This window comes from Micromesistius poutassou (assembly GCF_964030765.1).
Source record: "Micromesistius poutassou genome assembly, chromosome: 20".
Taxonomy (NCBI): Eukaryota; Metazoa; Chordata; class Actinopteri; order Gadiformes; family Gadidae; genus Micromesistius; species Micromesistius poutassou.
In genome coordinates this window covers 14,516,734-14,540,244 of record NC_140290.1, presented here as the reverse complement: position 1 = coordinate 14,540,244, position 23,511 = coordinate 14,516,734, and the positions used below count along the sequence as shown (strand labels likewise).

Below are 23,511 nucleotides of genomic sequence, written 5' to 3'. Positions count from 1 at the left end.
GAGGAAAGAGGAGGAGGAGAAGGAGGAGGAAGGGAGGAAAGAGGAGGAGAAGGAGGAGGAAGGGAGGAAATGGGAGGAGGAGAAGGAGGAGGAAGGGAGGAAAGAGGAGGAGGAAGGGAGGAAAGAGGAGGAAGAAAGAGGAGTGGTGAGAGGTGGTGGTGGGGTGGAGAGAAAGAGCGAGAGAGACAGAGAGAGAGAGGGAGAAGGAGGGGGGGAGAGAGAGAGAGAGGGGGGAGGGAGGGAGAGAGATGAGGGAAGGAGAGCAAGATAGAGGGAGAAGGAGAGAGAGAGAGTGAGAAGGAGAGAGAGGAGGGGAGAATGAGGAAGAGAGAGAGACAGAGAGAGAGAAAGGGAGAGAGAGACATAGAGAGAAAGAGAGAGGGAGAAGGAAAGAGGGGGAGAGAGAGAGAGCGAGAATAGAGAGAGAGGGAGAGAAAGAAATAAAGAGGGAGAGAGAGAGACACTAAAGGAGACACAGTTTTCAGATATATGACCAACTCCCGTCATTGGTCCCGCCCCCTGTCACTCCAAATGTGCACAGTGTTTGGTACCAGGGCACGGGTCCTTATCCTCACGAGGGCAGCCTGCTGCCCGTGCCAATTCCGTGTCTACTACTATGTTTGTCCTCCAATGACGCTCTTGGGAATGGTGTATTGACCAAGCTTTATCTGAAAAAGAACATGACCAACGATAATAAACTAAAGGGCGAGGATATCTGGGCTTCATTAAACTGCATTACTCATAGTCGGTCAGCTCAAAGGTAATGGTGATCAAACATCACCACCATAAGCATTGGCACTACTCACAGCAATTGGTGACACAGGGAACTCTTCGAGCAGGGCGTGTGTTGATATCATTATATTCGTGGCCTTTCTAAAATATGTGCACGGTGTCTTCCGGAGACCTTAACACATTAAGGGCCAGCGATGGGGTCGGGGCGTACATATAAGAGGGCTTGAAAGATGTCCCTCATGGAAAACACTTTGTGATGATAATCGCTATACACTATAGCCAGTAGCACTGTATTGTTAACCCTATGTAAACCCTATGTACTCCTAGTCACGGATACCATATTATATGAAATGACACTATTTGAACAAAACTATTTTCCTCTTAAAATCCTATACAGCTAATAGTGTGATAAAGTGTGCAGTGTAAACCAAAGCATGGGCTTAAATTGAGACCAGCAGGTATTTCCTTTTAAGATTAATTTATTATATAGAGATAATCTCACGAATATACTGTATGTCTTATAAGTGAAGGTGTCCAACAGTTGTGAAATCAATAAAACAAACTACAAAAAAATGCATACATGTAACATTGGTGTATAAAACATTGAGCTAAAAACATGTCTGACTTATTTGATCTGTGTAAGAATGGGAAAAAAAATCTGCCCAATGGAAGTGTTGGATTCTCTCTCAGTAGTTTGACCATGCTCTGGACAAGTAAGCAGGTACACTCAACCATTGACTACTGCAAAATCCAAATCATTGTGCTAGACATGTTTAGCACCATGCAACAAAATAACACTGATGAACGTAATGAATGAAGTGGACCTCAATCATAATAATAAGTTCTGCAGTCTCAACCATCGTTTCAGTAACAACAATAACTCAAAGATGCCTTATGAGTAAGTTATGTTTGTTCGTAAGGAATGAATAAGGAAATGTATGATCATGTATCCAGGGACACTAAATGAGATGTAAATGGTCCCTCAGTTGAGCATTACTCTGAAAAGGGCTCGATATGTGGATATGTGTACCATGAAGACAGGGTTATTCAGCACATCTTACATGCTCAGCCTAACAACTGCTGTGACTACGTCCTTGAACTCTGTGGCTCCGTCGGACATTAAATAGGTAGCTCCAAAATAGTAGCAGATACAAGAAGGTATAAATATTTACCTAGCAACACTAACATACAACATGAACCACAGCAGTGCGATATATGTGTGAGTACACGCTCAGTACAGAGCAACGTGTGTACCCCAGGTTGTACAATGTGTAACGCATCAGGTAGCACCGGTGTAAAGTTTGGGTCGGGGAAACAGTCATTCATACTGCTTTCAGTCATATAGCACGAGTGCGGGGAACACTCTCCAATTAAATTTTGGTTGAAATATAGCCAAGCTACTTTTCTTAGTTTTTATGCCAAAGATTCACCAAACAAGGCTTATGCGTGACAGAATTGATCCCACATTCCTAGATCAAAAGAATATAATTCATACAACACCTATAACCCAATTATTCAATTAAAATAATATAAGATCAACCTTTATTCATCCCACAGCAGGGACTCAAATTCCAACAGAGTAGTCTGAGTTGTAAGTGGAAACACATCCTACCAGCACATGGCTTGGCTTTGACTTCCACTTTGCTGAGATGAAATGGAGCCACATACATGTGTGTGTGTGTGTGTGTGTGCGTGTGTGTGTGTCTGATTCCTGTAGGTAATGCTTGACATATTTAGCATATTTACCCCTGTGTACCCCACAGCCCTGTGCTACTCACAGAGTCAGAAATGTAACAAAAAACTACTACAACAACAACCTAAAAATATTTGAACATTGTCAAAACATTTAAATAATAAACAAGGAATCAGCAGTCCAGCATAATTTGATTCAAATCATTTTTCCAAATTCCCTTTTCTTATTTATGATTTATCAGTTATTGACCCTGTGGAGTTGGTAATAATTCATGAATAAATTGACCTCATGAGTAGTCATACAACAATAATCTGACAGTGACCCATGGTGTTATATTACCCCCCCCCCCCCCCCCCCCCCCCACCCCACCCTGGCTGGATTCACGGCTCCTCGTCGGCACTGAGTATCTCGATGGGCACCACCTGGGGTTCAGTGAGCGGCGTGCTGAGGTCCTCCTCCACCTGCTCCGACTCGGGCTCCGTCACCACCACCGCCACCTGCTGGAGAGTTCAGGAACAGACAGCCGACGGATGGGAGGAAATTAATCTTATCTGAATCCCATTTTAAGAAATTAATGTAACGTGAATCTCTCTTAATCCACGGCCCGGTCCACTCTGTCACTCAGCAGTGTCAGCAGGGGGTTCCCCGTATCGGGGGGCCCCCGGTCTGAGAGGTATACCTGGGGGCCGCTGTGGGGCACCGCGGCTACCACCGGCAGCGAGGTGGGGGCTGCGGGGGCCTGTGTGATGTGCACGGGGGCAGCGGGGGGCTGGCTGTGGGGATAGACGGGCCTCTGACCCGCGGACTGGAACAGGAAGAAAGAAACAACAGGAAGCTCGCTGCAGTAAATGCGGGCATCTGAACAGCTTTTTTTTTTTTCACAGTTTTCTTTTTGCTTGTTTGTTTTTTGCTCTTGCTCTTGCTTACTCTTATTGATTGATGTATTGATTGTTTTTATTGTTTTTGATTTTGTAAGGTGACCTTGAGTGTCAAGAAAGGCGCCCCTAAATAAAATGCATCATATTATTATTATTATTAGTTCACTGAGTGTATTTATGCTACCGTTGTTCTAGCCGCCTACATTCTTCATCTGTATACTAATGCAAGTTGAGCAAATGAAAAATAAACGGTTATTGTTTGCGCTTCTTTTCATTTTCGTACACTTATAAGAGGGAGAATCGTGGATACGATGCCGAAAAAAAAGATCAGAAAACGATCCATGCATCATCGGAAAAGCATGCAGAAATAAGGCTGTTGTGCATGGTTTTACAGTGCATTATGGGTATTAAGTTGTGCATCTTATAGGGAACCCGACTAGGTACGAGCGGTACAAAATGATGTCGCCCCCGAATCAGAGTGTACAGTGTCCAGGGAAGGGAGGGTTTGGTTTCGGGGGGCGTGGAGTGGAACTCACCTGGCTGCCTCCAGCCGACAGCACGCTGAGCCCAAACAGCATGGCCGTGATGCAGATGAGCAGCTCCAGCACCAGGAAGATGACCAGGGTGCCCAGGATCCCATCGATCAGCAGCTTAGCCCGGGAATAACCCACAGCAGCAATCAACAGGGAGTAGCAACTTAAGGGCTGCTTATGGTCCCCCGTTCACGCAACGCAACGACCGCGCAGACGCTTCGACGCAGTCGTGAACCTGTTTTGGTCCTGCGTCGGGTTTTAGTGAGCGGACCAATCACAGCCCCTTGCTGCTGCGTCGCCTCGACGGGAGGTTACAATTTTTGGGAGGCGCACGTCCGGCCCTTGCGGTGGACGTAAGGAGGGTCCGCAAGGACGTAAGGGGTCTGTAAACCCCCTTGTGTTGCGTGAACGTGGGACCATGATCAGCCCTTAACAACACTGCGGTACATGATAGTAATAAAAAAAAATGGAAACACATGAAGGAAACATGGTTCATCTTTTAAGGAGGATGGACAGGACATCTCTGGAAACATAATAAACATGGCAACTTGGTGGCAACTCCCAACAGGTGTATGTTGGGAGACAGGGAGGGGGAGACAGGGAGGGGGAAAGAGGGGGGGGGGGGTGAGACAGGGAGGGGGGGACAGGGAGGGAGAGACAGAGAGGGGGAGACAGGGAGGGGGAGACAGGGAGGGGGGGGACAGGGAGGGAGAGACAGAGAGGGGGAGGCAGGGAGGGGGAGGCAGTGAGGGGGAGACAGGGAGGGGGAGACAGTGAGGGGGAGACAGGGAGGGAGAGACAGAGGGGGGGGCTTAAAGACACTATTGTTTCTGACTTATAGTAAATAAAGATGACATCGCTCAAATATTTGCAGACATTAAGGAATTGCAATCAATCATCAAGGATGTATCCTAAATTACTATAGAGATGGATATACTTTTAATAATTAACAGCTGGTCTAAATTCCTGGTCTAAATTGGTCTAAATCCTGGTCTAAATTGTTTTTTTTGTTTGTTTAATATATTTACTGAAGACTTTTCTGACCAACATATTGACTGGGAACAGATTTTACACTACTTACTTTACACTTTTGCTCGATTAGCCCAGTGCATTTCCTGAAACAATGTTGCTGCCATGGACAGTAGACAAAAACATAATCAGAGATAATGATATTTCAAAAACATCATGTCATGTATTTGGATTCCTCAGAAGGAAAATGTACTTTGCCTAATTAAACAGGTTAATTTCAATTGCCGTTTCTGATGTCTGATTGGCTCAAATGTCAATGACTTTTGAGCCAATTATAAACAGGAATTTCCATGGGGGTTTATTTTAGGATTTGTTAGAAAATGTGTTGAATATCCTTTAACATGCTGACCACATGGAGTTAGAATAACACCAGGTTTTGATTAAATATATTTAACATAACGTATTTAACAAAGCTCCCCACATTCATAATTGTAATATAATTTATAATGGCATAAGGCAATGGTGCTGAATCTGTGGTCAAAGATCTGCCATTGAGACTGGAATAGATTCTTTAGTTGTGTCCCTCAATGCTAAGATATTGTGTTCTGTAACTCCCATGTCTCATCAATGATACACACCGTGAACCGCTAAAATCAAATGAAACACCTTTGGGTGTTGATTTTTGCTCTTTACAGTAACTACTGTAAGTAAAGAGAGCAGTATTAGGTCTGCTTGTTTGAAACTTCTACAATGATTGTATATACTGTCATGCTAGTATGAGTGGGAGCTATGTTAAAATTCTACAAAAGACAATTAATGACGAAAAGCAAAGCATTGGGGTGGCTGTGGCGTAATGTGATCGGATGCTAATCTGACGTTAGCTTGTGAATAATAACATGTGAACATTCATATCAATCTTTTAAAAAGACAATCAGAAACACAATTAAAATTCACATGTGTGGGTTTTCTGCCAGCTAAACATTAAGGAGTGCTTCATTTATTATAATTGTTGATGATATATTTGAGAAGAATTAAAGGGGCCCTATTTTACCACCATTACCCATTACAAGCCACTTCAGAATCTACAAGTGGTAGCGTCCACATAGCTGTACTATAGATAGATAACCCAGCCCACTGGGTAAACTGGTGGACTGATCCAGCATACATCTAGGTGGACACTCCCAAAGTGAAGTCACAGGGCAGATTTTGAAACACCTTGTATTGGCTCATGGTGGTAAAACAGTGGCCGTTTAAACGATCCATGTATTCTTCTTGTTCATACTTTCTTGATGTTTTTTTCATAAATGAATTGACTATGTGAGCCAAGATCAGAATAGCATGTGTTAAACTATTGATTGGTTTTCAATTTGGTCAAGCTCACAATTATGGTCTTAATTTGCGGTGACTCTTTCATCTTTAGAGGTGAGCGCTGTCGTTTGCAAACATTGTTTCATTCCAGCACTAGGCAAATGATGCATATTGCATTTTAATCCATGAAAGGGTGATTTAGTATACACTGATGAGACTTTTAAGTTCAATCGTATCAAGTCTTTATCCCCCATGAAGGCAATAATAAATATATCAAGAACAAGAGAGACAGCAGGACGACTAAAGTCCAAATCTTTGACCACAGTAGCAGTATTTCCAGACACCTCCCAGTCGATTGGACTTTGTGCGTTCCACCTAAATCTCTCTCCTAACGACATCAATGTTTTAATTTTGTTGGGGAAAATGCGACGCATAATCGACATATTTTTGGGAGGAAGCTACCTACACCGGCTTTAAGTTGGCTTAGACCTTTTCCAGTTTAACCACCAGCATCAAACCATCTCCCCATGTGGCTGATATATACTTGAAGATACGTAAGTAACTAGTGGAAGCTCTGATCCATTGGAGTAAGACACAAAGAGCTCTGACAGGATGTGAATGAGAACATAACGCCACCGAACAACACAAGCTCATATGCCACGTGATGTCCCTGTTACCCTTCCCTCCGCTCCCTAAGAGGCCCCTGCTGCCCCACATGACACGTATGAACCGTCCAATCACGGAGCAGCCTGACAAGGCCCCTCCCCCCCCCCCCCCCCCCCCCTCGGAGTAGCTACCACGGCGTGGAGCTCCAGGCGCCGGCAGTGCTCGCAGTGGTACGAGTCCTGGCGGTAGGGCAGGTGCTTGGACATCAGGCCCAGGGCGGCCGTGGCGAACGCAGCGCTGATCAGGTGCAGAACCAGCGAGCATTTGATCTGCCAAGGCATGGGGAGAGGGATCACACACAGTACATACGTGTGACATCCACTATGAGGACCTGGAAGTCTTGATTCAGCTCCACGTGTCAGAGATAGTCAGCGTTCTTCTCTCACTTAACGTTAGGGGTGGGGCAAAATACAGATACGGCGATATATCGTCGCCCTTCTTCTTGCGATACGAGAATTGATACACTGGCGCCAAATGTAATATAATATTTTTCTACTTCTTTTGCATTTTTATGCTTTCTTCATGAAGAGTTAGACAGGAAATATCGCCTCAAATATCGATATTTTAATTAATATAATAAGGCGCAGATTTCCCTGCTCCTTGAGGTGGCGCTAAACACAGGAATGAAGGAAACTTGAACTGAGGTTTATGAACCAAAGATGAGTAACTGAAAAACTGAGTTTGGACCGTGAATATAGACCAAAATCCAACACTTCCTGTATCTTGTATTCATCGTTAGGCATGTATCATGATGGATCGTTACAGGATTGTCTAACAATATATTGAATACTGTATCGCGATATTATCGGTATCGCGGGCCATGTACCATGTATCGTATCGTATCGTGAGGTACCCTTTGATCCCCAGCCCTGCTTAACGTAGCATCATGGTGTCGGTAGAAAGCTGACGCTGGTGTTTCTGACGTGGTTGAGGAGCAGTGACTCACCCAGAAGAGAGAAGGCTTCCGTCCACTGTGGACCAGCACTGAGCCGGACAGCGTCACCTGCAAGGATATGGAGCATTACAATCTCTAAAGTACTAAGACAGAGAATTACAACAATGATGTACACGATAAACACAGTCCACGTCCGATATTTAGTAATGGTTCTTAGTCAGGTAACATGAAGTGGCCTGTGCGTTTGAGAGCTCATCATGTGTCTAGCGGCTCAAGTAGGGATCGACCGATAACAATTTTTTTAGGACCGATGCGCCGATTACCGATTTTCTTGAGCCGATATTTGGAGCCGATACTGCTTTTGCTCCCTCAATTTACATCATAAAAATGACAAAATGATGATAACAAATGTTACAAGTCTCAATTTAAAAAAGGAACATTTATTGAACTGTCTGTAAATCATGCCGGGAAAAAATATTTAAAAATAATAATTTAAAAAATCTGCGAAAAAAATCGGCTAATGCTGATACACGTAAAAAAAAAAACGCAAATATCGGCCGATTTATCACAAACCCCCACTCCATTGCAACCGTTTTGGACTGTTTACTGTTATTTCAGACGCAAAAAGTCGTTGTTTTGTTTTAAACAAGACTCTGTAAACGAGATGTTGTTGGTGAGTGGGAGAGGTCCTGCTGACGGTGTGATGGTATGGTCACCTGGATGACCACGATGAGGAACAGGAACACGTCTTCCGTGAAGTGGACCTCGTGGATCTGGAGCACCGAGGCGCTCAGACACAGGATCAGCGCTCCGATGATGATCTGGATCGCCTGAGGAGGAGCCACAACACGAGCAGATCCAGTCACCGTGCGCATGTGTGATCAGTGGAATGATTTGAAACCGGAACGGAACGCAGAGTGCCTTCTAACCAGCAGGGGGCTGGAGATATGTTGCAGGTCAGTTGCTGTTCTAGGTCCTTTGTGTGTATATATATATATATATATATATATATATATATATATGTTTACATCCTATAGGTTCTCACACTCACACATTCCCTTTGACACATGCAGTCTCAACCCTAAACATTTATCTACTTTACCTGCTGGATAACTGACAAGAGTGCAGAAATGCAGTGGGTGGCGTTGCATGGTAAAGGCTTTCTGCACTGAATATACCTTACCGATGGAACATTTTCGATTTTTAGAATTATGACCCCCTTCCCTGTTTGGGTTTTTGCGGGGAATATTCGTGAAGGGCACGCGTTATTCTCACCCCCAGGGTCTTTGGCTCCATCTTGTGGTAGGACTCCACCTGCGCATGGTTGAGGTTCCCCGTGGGGGGAAGCGGGTCCTGGCTGTCGATGCCCATCCTGGTCTGCTGATGTCTACACAGGATGAAAAACACACGCATTGTCTGTCTCGTCCTCCTAACATCGAGAAATGTGGGATGTTGTTTTATTGTGGCCAAATAGTGGCTGAAAAAACGATGACTTGGTATAAATACACTTTCCTTAGAACAAGGGGTATCTGTATCTTTAGCTGTTTTTACTTCTTTCTTTTTTTTTTACAGAAATCGTGAATTGTAGCATATGTAGCATATTTTTGGAAAACATACATTTCAAATATTTCTAGGATTATAAGGAAATTGCTGTAAACAAAAAGCTAATAGAGGAATTTCAGTTTCTGAATAAAACGTTTAGTAACCAATATAAATCAATCAGTAATACGTGTTTGTAAATCTACGTTATTATAACATGTTATGTTTTTCACATAAAGTTAAAATAGTTCCAAATATTACCCAATATTTGGTGATGACATGAAATGTATTTTTCCTCCCAGTCTCTGATTACAGCAGATGAGGACACCAATACATTGTAGGGTGAATCGTTACATGAAGAAGTTGATAAGTTTACAACATTGACAGCATCAGCCACGTCTCTTCCCAGAAATATGATCCCATGAGATCTATTGGAATAGCAATTTGTAACTGTGTAGCAATGGTGTGATCCATTTATATTTTAACATATCGACCCAAGGCCTTTTTAGGCTTTGACAAAACACACTCAGCACATGATCCGTTCGTGGGTTTAATCACGACCATTGATCTCTGCATTGGAAGTCATTAATACTTAAGTGAACTATTATCTTAATAAAGATGCTACATTTAGTTGATCTGGAGCAGGTATGGACAACATTGAGCTGCTGCCATAAAGTTTGTCCTGCGTGTGTTCAGGTCCTTTCAAACCAGAAGAAGAAGAATCAGATATTTTAAATGTTGGGCACTTAATGAAGTAGGAACGTGCGTTGCTGAAGCCTAAGGACACTCGATCTTTAGTGACGGACCAGGCCCGGTCCACAATACAAGCTATAATAATAACACGCCTGTCTTCTAACCCTGGATGTAACACTAATGCAGGCCTCGTCTGCAACATGATCCGTTTTCTTTCAATAAAACAAATGCCTTTCAAATCTGCAATCCAATATCCGCAATTTTTCGGGTTCAGGGATAGCTTTAATCATACAATAAAAATGCATTGCTTCACGATGAAGAACACTGCCAGTGAACGTTATTTTCTGTTTATGTGTCAAACGGAGGTTCTTTAGAATAATAAAAAAAAAAATGTCGTCAGTCTATTCCGCAGCTACTGTCTGTGGCCTTGCAGTTAAAAGTTATGATAGCAGGCGCAGCTACTGGCGCGGATCCAGGCGTACTGCGGCATCAAGTCAGACTCCAGTCATCCGCACACTGCATGATGCAGGTACCAGACAACTCCAACATCAGAATTCCACCAGACACCTCCCGCATCAGCATCCACACACTCGGCATCACACGCATGCTACACTACCGAGCATCGGGTGGACCTGGGTGTCAACACAGCTGTACCTTGATAAAAACACGTCCACTGCTCCCCGGTACCTGATATCAAGGGTAGGCCAGTCATCTCAGAGGACGTCATGTCCCGTCACCGCTCGCTATACTTTTTCATGCGGGACAACACGGGTCTTACCTCCTCCTGGAATCGACCGTCGTCCGATTTGTTTTTGTTGTTGTTTTTTTCCGATGGCGCTCCTCTTATCCGACTTGTTTGGTTTGATTTGGGCTCGGGTCTATGGTGGAGAGATGCGGGGTTTGTAGCCGGTATGTGAGGCGGGCCGGGCTGCAGGGGAGCGGGAGACGCGCGGAGTGCAAGGTGCTGCTGAGGATGCCTCGTGACTCAGGACTATTTCTGCTGGCGCTGCAGTACCGCCGCAGCAGACCCACTCACACATCCCAAACACACCACAGTCCATGAAAGACATTGGAACGGCGCCATTATATTAGAATAAGGAAAAAATATGAAATAGTGGATTCATCTGCAATGTAGCACTCTTTCATTTATTTATTTTTACTGTATTACCATTGTGATTGGATCATACTTTAACAATCTTGTATATACTCCATGCTGTTCATTAGGATAGGGCGAACTTTGCACATTGTATTCATCTATTAACAGGAAAGCCTGTATGTCTAGTCCAAGTCATCATTTGTGGGTCACGTATTATTTGATGGTTTTTATAATAAAAGTAAAGACTGTTTGAATTGAAATTGTATGCTACAGTAATGAATACAATTCATTGCAGACTACGTCACATGCGAGGGGATTCCGATGAGTAATACAACGTGTTTATTCCCTCAGTGTTATTGTTCAAAGCCTCCCACTTGTTTAGGGTTCAAATTAAAGTATGCTATTAGTTGTAAAATTCAGTGTAAAATGAACCCAATTCTTAATTCTTATGTCTTAACAAAGCCTCGATGCCAGGGGTTACTGCCTGACTTATTCAGAGCGACCTAAAGGGCTACTAATAAAAATAAACATCTAATGTAGGCAATATATAATTTTTGTGGCAGCTAATGCAAAATGATGATGTTAATGCATCTTGACTCCTGTAATATGATCAATAACACAGGAGGACAACGATTAAGTGGAATGTCATTTATTTGGATTGTGCAAAAGTGCCAGAACTGGCTAGCCACCACAGGCGGAACAGAACCATGCTGATTGGTTAATGCCAGCTTTGACAAGTCGTCATCAGACACGAGCTGTAAAAGGTAGTTATGTTCATGTTTTTTTTATACAATATTATTTTTCGGCACGCTTTGATTTGTTGAATAAGCAAATTATCACTGGGGATTGAGTTAACATGCTCAATTCACACACCTCATGGGTGCATTGCTTTTTAATGGTTTCTCCTAACGGCTCAAGCTCTACACATGGTCAATGCACACACAGCGATACGGCCAATGGGAAATGGATGTGGTCCAGCATGTCTGAAACCCATCTCCAAGTCTAACCTGAAGCGTCTAAAACAACTAAATAACAACAATGGTAGTGGTCATAGATGAGTGGTGTGATGGTTCATCACTAGTGAAATGCTTCTGGAAAGTGGTTGGTCCGTTTTCAAGAGGGCATTCAAGTGGAATTTCCTTAAAAAATGCCATTTAAAAATAAAATGACATGAGCGATATATATATATATATACCACCTATTTCGAAGAAAATACCATGGAATGCCTCTTCCTTTATAAAACCCCCGTCCATTCAGTGGATCCCCTTTTAGAAATGTGGATATATTCTGTATAATAGCATCATTAACTGTATCGACCGATTATGTACACAACAATATCAGGTACGCGTACCGTCAGAAAAAGCAGCAAGTCTTGGTTTGAGTACCGGTGTCCCAGGAACGAAGAACGAAGCATTGGTCCTTCATAGGTCACACGGTCATACGTGCCCTTCAGCACGTATACCGTGTGACCCGACAGGAGAGTGACCCCACCTGAGCCCCCCCCCCCCCCCCCCGCTCAGATGGGCGTGTTGGGGAGGTGACCGTTGGAGCCCTTGGGCGCGCCGGCGCTACACACCTGCCCGTTGCCCTGGCTGTTGTGCGCTCCGTGCCTGCTGCAGCGTTTGCCGTTGCCGCGGGGCGAGGGCTCGCCGCGGAGCGCCTCCCTCTCGCCGGGGACCCCCCTGCCGCCGTCGGCGGCGGCCTGGGGGGCCGTCCGCTTGCGGCAGCGCTGCCTGATGCCGAACAGCGCCACGGCAAGGAGCAGGCCCAGGCACAGCGCCAGCAGCACCGACACCACCACCAGCTCCTTCAGGTAGCTGGGGGGCCGCGCCAGCAGCAGCCGGTCCCCGTCCTTCAGCCCCAGGTCCCGGGGCCAGGTGCCGGGGCTCGCCGCCCCGGGGCTGGTGGGCCGCAGGGTCTCTGGCGCCGCGCTGGACGCCGACACGCCCTCCATGTGGCGCCTCACCTCCGCGCTGATCTTGGACCACACCCCCGTGGTGGCGGCGGCGGCGGCGGCCAGATCCGGCCCTCCCGTCGTGACCGCCGTCCAGGTGGCGGTGGGGGCGGGGGTGCTGCGGGGCCGGGCGCGCGCGCTGGGGGACGGGGGCGGGGGCGCGGTCTTCTGCCTGACGTGGTAGACGGCCAGGGTCTGCTGGTGGCCCTTCTCCGTGGACAGGCAGAGGTACTGGCCCAGGGTGGCCGGGGTCACCACGAAGCGCAGGCTGCCGTCCCCCAGGTGCAGGTAGAGGTCCGGGGAGATGCGGCTGTCGGGCCGCTGCCAGAGGCGCTGGGCGTGGCGGGACGTGGCGGGACACTGCAGCCGCACCACCTCGTTCAGCGTCACGGCGACCGTCTCACCTGGGGACCGGGACGGGGAGGGTCGGGTTAGGCCTGGGCAGTAAAACAATAAACTCGTCGTATCGTGATAGACTTTTGATCAGTATAAATCTAAAACATGTTCAATATATATCTACAGAGAGACTGGACCACCGAATCTAGCAGCTGGGTTTGTTACACAAACACGGTTCCATACTTATTTAAAATATTTGAGTGTTGTTCATTGTTGTATCGACATTGGAGTATTTATGTATTAGTAAATACTATTAGTAGTAGTATTTAACAGTGAAAGGTCATATTAAGTGTTAAACAGAAGTGTTTAAATCCAGCATGGTAATTCCTAGTCTTTTTAGGTCATTCAAATTATCCATAGTGATCAATATGATCACGTTATATCGTGATATGACTTTCAGCCATATCGCCCAGGCCTACGTTGGGTCTCTACACTTCAATACAATCAGCTGACGGGTGGGATCCAGCGCTGGAGGAAGTATGCTGGTATGGATGCTAAGTAAGCTGTGACAAATGTTACAACTTTTGAGGGGCTGGGTGTAGGCGAACCCACCTGCAGTCAGCTGGTTTTGGCCAAAGCGAGTCCTTGGGGACAAAGACGTTGGACTGCAGACCTCTACCACGTTTCCCGTGTCCACATCCTGACCGCTGTGGGGAGAACAATAAGAAACAATTTTTAAAAAGATATTGTGGTAACAATATCAAATCCTCAATAATCGAATTCACCTCCTCATCCCCTCCTATCCCGTTCTCATTTTAAATAAGTCCCATCACAGGAGGTACGCAGAGAAGGACATTCAACATGGTTCCGTATTACACCACCCAGGTGTGAGTGTGATCAGCCGTTACAAGCCGTTTTGAAAGTCTGCCTCTTCTGACATCACAGGTGGGCGTGTCCACCTAGATGTGTGCTGGATAGATTACCAGCCTGCCCAGTGGACCGTAGCAAACGTTGCTTATCTATCATTGTCATTCATCTAGGCGGACACGCCCACCTGTGATGTCAGAAGAGGCAGATTTTCAAAAAACGGCTTGTAACGGCTAATCACACTCACACCTGGGTGGTACAATGCGGGACCTTTAAAAAGATGGGTGTCCGCGTTTGACGGTGCCTTATGCCTTCGGTCCAAGAGGGTGCGGCGGTACTTACAGGCCGGCCGGGCCAGCAGAGACCTCCACGCAGGCCCTGGTCAGGGGGTCCCAGCCGCAGAGGGGGTCCCGGGCGAGCACACACTGGTCACAGCTGGGGTAGAAGGAGCAGTTGGCCACCGGCACCCGGACCACGCCCTCAGACGTACCCACGAACACCACGCCCTGTGGGGGGGGGGTCAAGACGCTTTAGAGTAGTGATCGACCGATATATCGGCCGGCCGATATTTGCGTTTTTTACGTGTATCGGCATCTGCCGATTATTATTATTAATTTTTTTCCCGGCATGGTTTACAGACAGTTCAATAAATGTTCCTTTTTTTAAAAAAATGAGACTTGTAACATTTGTTATCATCATTGTGTCATTTTTATGATGTAAATTGAGGGAGCAAAAGCAGTATCAGCCCAAATATCGGCTCAAGAAAATCGGTATCGGGGTATCGGTCATTGGCTAAGGCTGATGGAAAAAAATCGGTATTGTATTGGTCCTTAAAAATCCATATTGGTCGATTGAGAGGCCATAGGGAGGCTTCATCTTAACCCACATGTCCTACCAACAACAAGCTAGGGATGCCTCGTCCTTTACGTGGAAAAATAATAATAATAATAATGATAACTTCACTTTCTTACTGCAGTGACCACCACTTACACAACAATATCAAGCAAAAACAAAAGTAAATATTACAAATTATTTAATTCTCTTATTTGAGAATTTATATATATTTGCAAGATTCTTGCAATTTCTGGGTGGCATCTGCAACACACGGCTGATGCACGCGTTTACACACACACACACACACACACACACACACACACACACACACACACACACACACACACACACACACACACACACACACACACACACACACACACCTTGGAGACGGAGAGCTTCATGCCGACGGTGGACTGGGGCTGCTGAAAGACCTGGACCTCTTCTATGATGTGAGCCCCCTGCTCCAGCAGCACTGCCTTGTGGAGATAACCCGAGTCTGAAGGGAAGGTCAAAGAGATACGGGTTAACACTGGTCTTGTTGAACACAGACACTTGGTGAGGAGGATCCCTGCGCTGATCATCTAAAGAGGGATGTCACCCATTTGATCCGGTTAGAAAACACTGCAATTATTAAATGTACGTTTTGTGGACAAGCAACATTGCTGTGGAAAGGCTCAGTCTAGGAGAAGTTTACCATACAATGGTTTCCTCCCTCTTTTGTATTAATACTGAAGACTGTCCTAAACCATGAGTCCCTGTGGTTATCTATCTGTGAGTAGGAACAGTACTGTCTAGTCCCTGTGGTTATCTACCTGTGAGTAGGAACAGTACTGTGTAGTGTGGTTATCTACCTGTGAGTAGGAACAGTATCGTGTAGTCCCTGTGGTTGGCGGCCCGGACCCGCTGGGCGGCGAGATGGCTGTATTTCTGGTCGTGTGACACCATCGTCAGATTCCGCCCGACTGGCTGTACGCTGTCGTCCGCTAGGAAGTTGTCTTTGACAAAACGAAGTGTGTTGTCTGATGCGTTGTGAAGGCCACACTGTGAGAAGGGAGAGCAGAGCAAAATGCATGAACGAAAAAGAGCATGAAGGCGGGCAGACAATTGATCAAGTATTTACTGGAATACCTCAATATTCAAACAGTATCTTACTATGAAGAGGGGAACACGAGTGTGCGTGGGGTTGAAGATACAGATAGTCATCACCTTCCTATTATGAGTGGGTGTTTTGGACGGCCAGAAGGAAAAGCCACATACCTCTCCTGGATTTGCGATCTTCTCCTGGACCCGCGTGCTCCAGCGCAGGGTGTCCCGGTTCAAGACCTTGTAGTTCCTGGAGAACGTTGCCTTGATGTCCCCCAGGCGGAAAGCGCACACTGCCGACTGGCCAGAATTCACCGACCTAACACACAACAACCATCACTTTGTTTATTGCTGCGTGTGTGAAACTAAAAGAATAAAAACGTAGTATTGTGATTAGTGATCGACCGATATTATCGACTGATATTTCAGTTTTTTACATGTATACCGGCATGATGACAGTTCAATAAATGTTCCTTTTTTAAATTGAGACTTGTAAACTTTGTTATCATGATTGTGTAATTTTTATTATGTAAATTGAGGGAGCAAAAGCAGTATCGGCTCAAGAAAATCGGTATCGGCGTATCGGCTAAGGCTGATGAAAAATTGTAAAAATGGAAAAAAATTGGTATTGTATTGGCCCTAAAAAAATCCATATGGGTCGATCCCTAATTGTGACCGACTGACCATTGGGAGGTAAAGATGCCATAGAACAAGGTGTCATCTGCAGGGGCTCCCTCTGGTGGCGGGAGGTCGATGATGTCCTGGACCACGTTGTAGGGGAGCTCACTGCTGGCCTGGCACAGCAGCTGCGCTTTGGCGAAGGTGGTCCAGCGCCGCTGGAGGGTCCTCTGGCCGCCCACATCGCTCTGAGACCAACCAGGTCCATGAGAAAAGACACTTTAGGACCAAACAACAGCACTACTAGTGCTTTGGGTCTTCAAAGTTGATTTATAGTATACTTTTCAGATACTTCTACGTATGCAAAATGAAATGACATTGAGAGTCTATCTTCCAAAGCACACCTTGACAATTAATAAAAACTGAACTAATTAACAATGTGGGGCAAAGGAATTGGTTGAATGTGTGTATAAACTGTAGATTGCTGCATGCCCACAAAGATTCACCTCATTCACATCATGCAAGGAATGTTGGTTTCCTCGCCACACTGCCCCTTACCGTGCAGATCTGAGCCACGCGGGAAACAATGAATTTGTCGATGAAGTCGTACTCTCTGCCCACTTCGCTGAAGAAGAAGTAGATTTTCTCCTCGCTGGGAATGAAGCTGGAGCTGACGAAAGTGGGATCTAAAGAAAGGGAACAGAAATTAGATATAATCAAGTTGTTTGCCTCCATCTTAAAGCTTGCTTAATGTTTCTGACACAATGTTGTGTTGTCCCACAGATTCAAAAAAGTTCAAAAGATCTTTATCGGTCACATACACAGAGTATACAATACAATGTGTATTGAAATGCACATGAGACCCACCTAGATCAGTTTAAAGCTTGTAAGATTAAAAGATAAAAACAGATAATGTTTACAATGTTAGTGAAAAGTGGGGCTGGCCAAAAGGTTTTCTACCTCGTTGATTCAGGCCTTCTCGGTGTTAGTGATAAGGCCCTTCCAATCGGCTGCTCAGGAAGTCTAGGACCCAGTTTCAGAGGGAGCGGTTGATCCCATGTCCCTGAGCTTGCTGGCCAGACTGAGGGTCAATATTTAGTTGAACTATAGCCAATGAGTCTGAGGTCGTTCCCCCTGCCCCCCCATGCCCGCGGGAGAGAGAGCGGTGTGCAGCACCTGGTTAACGGCCATGTCCTTGGATCTATTTGCGCTGTAGGCTAATTTTTGAAGGGTGAAAAGATGGAGGTGCAGAGGAGAGGAGAGGAGGTAGAGGGGTGCTGATGTTCTTGATAATCAGGGTGGAGGTCATGTTATTAAGTGTTTAAGACACAACTCAACTCACCGTATTGGTCTAAACATAAGACAGAAAAAGTGGGGTCATATAAAGGGGTCAAGACTTTTAAATGTCTTGATACTTTCACAACAATAGATGGCACCAAATAGCTGTAAAACAAAGGTTCCCCATTTGACTGAAGCAAGCCACCGTCCCTCACAATCACAGTGCCTGAAGGACAGAGACACGATGTCAACGAAGTGGCTCAGAGCTAGGACATGTTGATCAACCACTACGGAACAGCGAGGATGCTGGGTTTAAGATGATGGTGATCAACGCAGCAGAGTCATGAAAGAACTCTTCAACAACCACCAACTGTATGTACGTGTGAACTGTTGTGTGTTGTTCGTGTCAAAAGGGCAACTCCTGATCATGTCCGGACCTGATTCGCCTGAGATAATCCGGTGTAATAATCACGTGTGAATGGCCCATTCCCCATGGGAAAAGGCCAGCTAGCTTCAATGTCTGCGACAGGATGAGGAATTAAAACCAGCAGCCCTGCTCACCCTCCAGCCAGCCCAGCATGTCGTCCAGCTTGAGGTCCGCAGTACTGAGGTGTCTGGAGATGACGGGCCGGTTGCCCCTGTAGTCCGCCACCGTGGCCGTGTACAGCTCTCCGTCTGAAACACAGCACAGAGGCAATTCATCAGGGCACACAGTGAACTCTGCTCTGATAATACAGGCATGTGCAGTGGGGGTGACCACCACTTTTATGCAAACAATTATGCAAATTACAGGATAATCAGGCACGGCGACAAATCAATTCCTTTCGGTCAAGAGATTCATGACATAATCATTTTTCTCTGAATGCAGAACTAGTGTCGTAATGTTTTACATGTTGTATAAAAAAACATGATTTATATACAAATGGTGTCTGTGACAATGCCAAGAACATTAGAACAGTTAAACACATGAAACAGGATGTCCTGCACTCAAGGTTCTTCTAGATAAGCCAGCGGCGGACCCCTGAACGGAGCGCCTGGCGCTGGTGTTTACCGACGGTGATGGCGGTGTTGCGCTGGTAGGGGTCGTAGGGGCAGCGACCCCGGCCTTCCTCCGGCTTGCCGCTCTGGCTCGTCATCGTCAGGGTCTCGGTGAGCTACGCAAGTTCACCGGAAATAAGCAACATTACAACAAAACAAGATAAGTTAAGTTATCCCTTTTATTGTGCCTTTTTGGGGGAAATTCTTTCTCTGCTTTTGACCCATCCGGGAGCCGGTGAACACATACATACTTGCACACACACACAGAGGAGTGACCTTGTCAGAGGTCCACACACTTGGGGGCCCACCGGCACACCCGGAGCAGTGGGCAGCCGCAGTGCAGCCCCCGGGGAGCAGGTGGGGGTTTCAGGTGCCTTGCTCAAGGGCACCTCATCCGTGGATGAGGACGTAGGAGAGTGCTGCACAACTACTCCCCCCGTCCACATTTTTTGCCTACTGGTTCAGGAGTTGGACCGGTAACCCGGAGGGTGGCCGGTTCGAATCCTGACCGTTAGGATGCCCCCAAACAAAGACAGAACAGAACATAAACCACAGGAGGGCAAAGTGTGGCTAGGCAAAATATACATTTAAATTTACATTTAAGGCACTTAAGGACATACAACATACAATAAGTGGGTATAAACGGGGTGAATCAAAAGCTATGAGGCAATAGTCAGAGTTCCGTAATCTGCTAGTGGCTCAGGTTAACCAGACACAGGGGGTTGGGCGCTACATACCAGGGCATCAATGTCTCTAGGAAGTGCTACATAATCTTTCAGTTACCATGTAGGTGCAACGCGGGCTGAAGGCAAACGTCCCACAGGCGTACATGTGCGTGGTGTTCAGAAACTGCAGCACACGTATGAAATTTGGACAATCCATCTACAAAAGAAACCATTGGTAAGTCAAGATAGTTTCAAAACAACAGCCAAGTTATTACTAAAGAGTACATTTAATTGAGATAAGGAGAAAATCCTATACTTCCACAGTTATCTAGAGAGAATACACTTAAACCCTGAGAAGGAGAGATTAGTTTCCACACTTACCATTTCCTTGCCTTTCATTGAACATTGCTGAAGGTCATTTTCTGATGGGGACCAGTCCAGCTGAAAAGAAAAAGGGTGAGAGACATTTGTTTAACAGCTGTTTAACTTTGAATCACCAGCATCAACAAGCTGAACCTGATACATAAAGAGTAGATGATGTAGTTGAAATCAAAACTAAACAGTTTCACTCAAACAACACAAACACAAAAATATATTTTGGGCCATCAGGCAGGCAGGCAATAATATCTTTTTATATATATTTTAAGTATTATAAAAACAAATGAATAACTGCACAATAGATCCTCCTGCAAGTGTTCCATGAATGGGTAACTGGGTGGCACGGATCCTTGTGTAATATTTCCCCTACCTTACTCCTAATCCCCATGGCCCCCTCCTGGCTCACATCCAGGGACAGTACGGTATCACGCGCCCCCACAAACAGCGTGTCACCGTCCTCACTGAGCAGCAGCAGGGTGCTGTTGCCCACGTCTGGCCGGTGGAAGCGGACCAGAGGCCTCCCGAGGGAACCTGCACCGCCAGGGAGACAACAGCGTTAAGCCTCCACATTAAGGAGTAGTACATGTGGACGCTCAAAAACATTGACATTGCTAAATGCAAGGGCATAGGTTTTAGTAGGGACATGTTCCTACTAGGCCCGGGCAATAAAACAATAAATGATCGTGATAGACTTTGATCAATATAAAACACGTTCAATACATATCGATAAGAGACTGGACCACCGAATCTAGCAGCTGGGTTTGTTACACAAACACGGTTCCATACTTATTTACAATATTTGAGTGTTTTTCATTGTTGTATCGACATAGTATATGTCCATAGTAGGAGTATTTAGCAATGAAAGAACAGTGAAGGTAATATTAAGTGTTAAACAGAAGTTTTTAAATCCAGCATGGTAATTCCTAGTCTTTTTAGGTCATTCAAATGATCAATAGTTATCTATCAATATGATCAAGTTATATCGTGATATGTCTTTCAGCCATATTGCCCAGGCCTCCCTACCAATGTCAGGAAACCAGTGAAATGGCCAGACCAAAAGTCGTAATGAAGCTGAACATCTATTTATCGGGACAGTGACATGAAAAAGGGATCGCTGTCTTCGTTCCCTCCTCCTGGGCCCAGTAGTGCGCTCCGGCCAGAGTTAAGAGTGGGTTACCATCAGCACAGAAACTTTTCTTTCAAAACAATATAAGTCCTTATTTCTCAGAAGAAACTTGTCTTTCGTAATCCGTGTCCGATTGGCTGCCATGGCCACGCCGCCGTGCAAAACAAAAAACATTTTGTACTGAAAGTTTTTTCATCAGCCGTATCGCTCTGAATCGCTTTGTGATCCAAACTTGTTCTGAGTAAAGGGGTTGATGGACTGACCCAGTGAAAACAGAAGCAGTAGAGAGCCTAGCACCCCCCCCCCCCCAGCTGACTACCATGTGACCTTAGTTTGGAAACAAGATTAATTGTGCCATCCAATTCAGAATATGTTTGTCCATTGAATTTCTTCACTTTGCAAATCAAGAAATGTTTAAATAACGCTCCTTGTATCTGTTTCAACTAAAGATCTTTTGTTGCTACTCGTAAAAACAGTGTAGAATATCCTTCTTTTGTTTTAAGGTACGTTTACAGACATTTCTCAGATAGAGTTTCTAGTATTGCGAGGGCATCCTTTCAAATAGAAAATACAATAAGATATTCTCTGACTCCTTTAAGGCCTGGTTCTTTTTCTAGATTTGATGCAATTGTTTTTAGTAGGTAATGAATAAATATACTCATATATACACACACTACAGCCAACATGACTGACTGTATAGTGTCAAAATGAAAATAAACTACCCTTAACATACATACACACACATACACCATCCACTTACCTTGTGGAAAGGAGATGCGTGGAGTCAGCCATGCCGAACACGGGCCCAACACAGCCCATAACACCATGGGGAGCCACGCTATACCCTGTTGTGCCATTCCCAAGAGTTGCACGGCGCCAAAACAAGATGATCTGAGCGGCCGTGCCGCGCGGCTGTCGTGTCAAAGACTTGTTCGGTGAGGATCCAGCCACAGTAAAAGCCCCCGGTCAGTCATTGTATCTGTGGAAATAGAGTATTTCAATATGATGTTGACAACATGGGAGTAAGGCAGACCTTTCAGTGTCAGAGGTGAGATTCTGGTAGTAACAAAACAGGCCAACATCAGTCCATCAGTATTAAGGTAACATTTGACACAGAGGGCCGAGATGCATGCTCTGATATTGAGAGCAGAGGTGTGTACGGGATATGAGACGATATGGAAATATATCACACACCAATGCAGTTCACACGCAGGCAGCCTGGAAAAGAACATGTAAACAGTGCAGTGGATTCATACACCAACACTTTAGTGAACTTCAATCCCCGGGTGTTCGCCTTGTCAAAGACGCTTCGTCTGAGAACAATATGCCATGTTGATACTCACTGGGAGATCATGCCATGTTATTATCACCAACACTGGTTTCCCTTACCGTGCTGTTTAAAGAAGCATGGGAGCGCAGAGTCTGCAGCGGCTGGTGAAGCATGTCAACACTTCACATGACTCTCAGAACTTTGTCTTTCACTCGGACGGCTCATTGTTGAAAAGAGTTTCAAAACGCGCCTAATATGCTATTATCATCAGTAAAGCGATGAAACGGCGCATGATAACGGAAAGAAACTGTGAACGTTCCGCCTTGACGGTTTACGCGAACAAAAACAAGGAGTCCGTGCTTCCTCTCGCCAGCAACAGTTGTCGTCCCCTACGCGCATGCGCCATCTACAGGCCGTGGTGAAAACAGCGCGAACGCATCGAGGGTTTGAGTCACGTGGGTGACAGGGCGCCCGTAGACTTTGGGAGGCCAAGGTGAGGGATGTGTGAATATAGGGAGTTTCATAATGGCATCAGTTAGACACACTGCAATGAAACAAAAATTTACGGGAACATTGGTTACAATAATAATTTGAAAAGCGTGTCCACTGAGGGGAATTAGATCAATGCGTTTAACCCATACCTGCAGCAAGTTGGCTCAGTGCCTTGGTCCACTAGCCTACAGCCAGACACGTTAATCTTTTACTTTTCTTACTTTTTATTTGGATCTTGAGGCGGTTTCAAGGTGCGGCGTGAGGATCTCCTCTCCGCTGCAGGTCCGTTCTGTTGCTTCAAGTCTCAAAAGTCCCGTTAATTCGCCAGCGCTCTCGTTCTGAACCAATCGATAGGCGTCTACTTTCTAACTGGTATAGTTATTGACCAAACGTTTAATGTTTAATGTTTACTAAAATGTATTGTTTCATAAACGGAATTTCTAATTGACTTTAAACTTGGCAAGAAAGGGTCGTAGGTGCTGATCTTGAGCGGCAGAGAAAGGAGCCTTCAAATCTGCTCTTCAAATCTGAAAAGCAGATTTGAACGGCTTAGCAGCGACGTCACAG

At 45.5% G+C, this 23,511-nt stretch overlaps 2 protein-coding genes across 4 annotated transcripts; both read right to left on the bottom strand.

Moving 5' to 3' along the window:
- Nucleotides 1-2,805: 2,805 nt before the first annotated feature.
- On the bottom strand, nucleotides 2,806-9,045 carry LOC311365168 (uncharacterized protein; the record flags this gene model as incomplete). Its single annotated transcript, XM_084484685.1, has 8 exons — nucleotides 2,806-2,925; nucleotides 3,105-3,230; nucleotides 3,840-3,953; nucleotides 4,918-4,965; nucleotides 6,911-7,048; nucleotides 7,726-7,782; nucleotides 8,391-8,504; nucleotides 8,950-9,045. 8 exons carry the CDS (start codon nucleotides 9,043-9,045, stop codon nucleotides 2,806-2,808), a joined length of 813 nt encoding a protein of 270 aa, XP_084340811.1.
- Nucleotides 9,046-12,508: 3,463 nt separating this feature from the next.
- sema4ab (sema domain, immunoglobulin domain (Ig), transmembrane domain (TM) and short cytoplasmic domain, (semaphorin) 4Ab) lies at nucleotides 12,509-22,812 on the bottom strand. Of its 3 annotated transcripts, none has more exons than XM_084485016.1 (15): nucleotides 22,572-22,812; nucleotides 21,943-22,161; nucleotides 20,427-20,587; nucleotides 20,060-20,119; nucleotides 19,797-19,895; nucleotides 19,027-19,129; nucleotides 18,537-18,650; nucleotides 17,256-17,383; nucleotides 16,764-16,945; nucleotides 16,254-16,398; nucleotides 15,848-16,037; nucleotides 15,377-15,492; nucleotides 14,502-14,665; nucleotides 13,905-13,999; nucleotides 12,509-13,393 (listed from the first exon to the last, which is right to left on the bottom strand). In XM_084485016.1, the coding sequence occupies exons 2-15, from the start codon at nucleotides 22,037-22,039 to the stop codon at nucleotides 12,519-12,521; spliced, it is 2,529 nt and encodes an 842-aa protein (XP_084341142.1). In that variant the 5' UTR covers nucleotides 22,040-22,161; nucleotides 22,572-22,812; the 3' UTR covers nucleotides 12,509-12,518. The 3 variants fall into 3 exon arrangements, with proteins under 3 accessions (XP_084341142.1, XP_084341143.1, XP_084341144.1); XM_084485017.1 differs by having other exon boundaries at nucleotides 12,509-13,360; nucleotides 22,572-22,806; XM_084485018.1 differs by lacking the exons at nucleotides 21,943-22,161; nucleotides 22,572-22,812 and adding an exon at nucleotides 21,234-21,433.
- Between the last annotated feature and the right edge of the window lie 699 nt (nucleotides 22,813-23,511).

Bases quoted from the DNA above. Each gene is read 5' to 3' on its own strand.
- sema4ab (XM_084485016.1), bottom strand. From the start codon at position 22,039: ATGGCACAACAGGGTATAGCGTGGCTCCCCATGGTGTTATGGGCTGTG. The intron at 19,896-20,059 runs GTAAGTGTGGAA...TTTCTTTTGTAG, and splicing joins CAATGAAAGGCAAGGAAATG to ATGGATTGTCCAAATTTCAT. The intron at 17,384-18,536 runs GTGAGCAGGGCT...CCCTTTCTTTAG, and splicing joins CATGCTGGGCTGGCTGGAGG to ATCCCACTTTCGTCAGCTCC.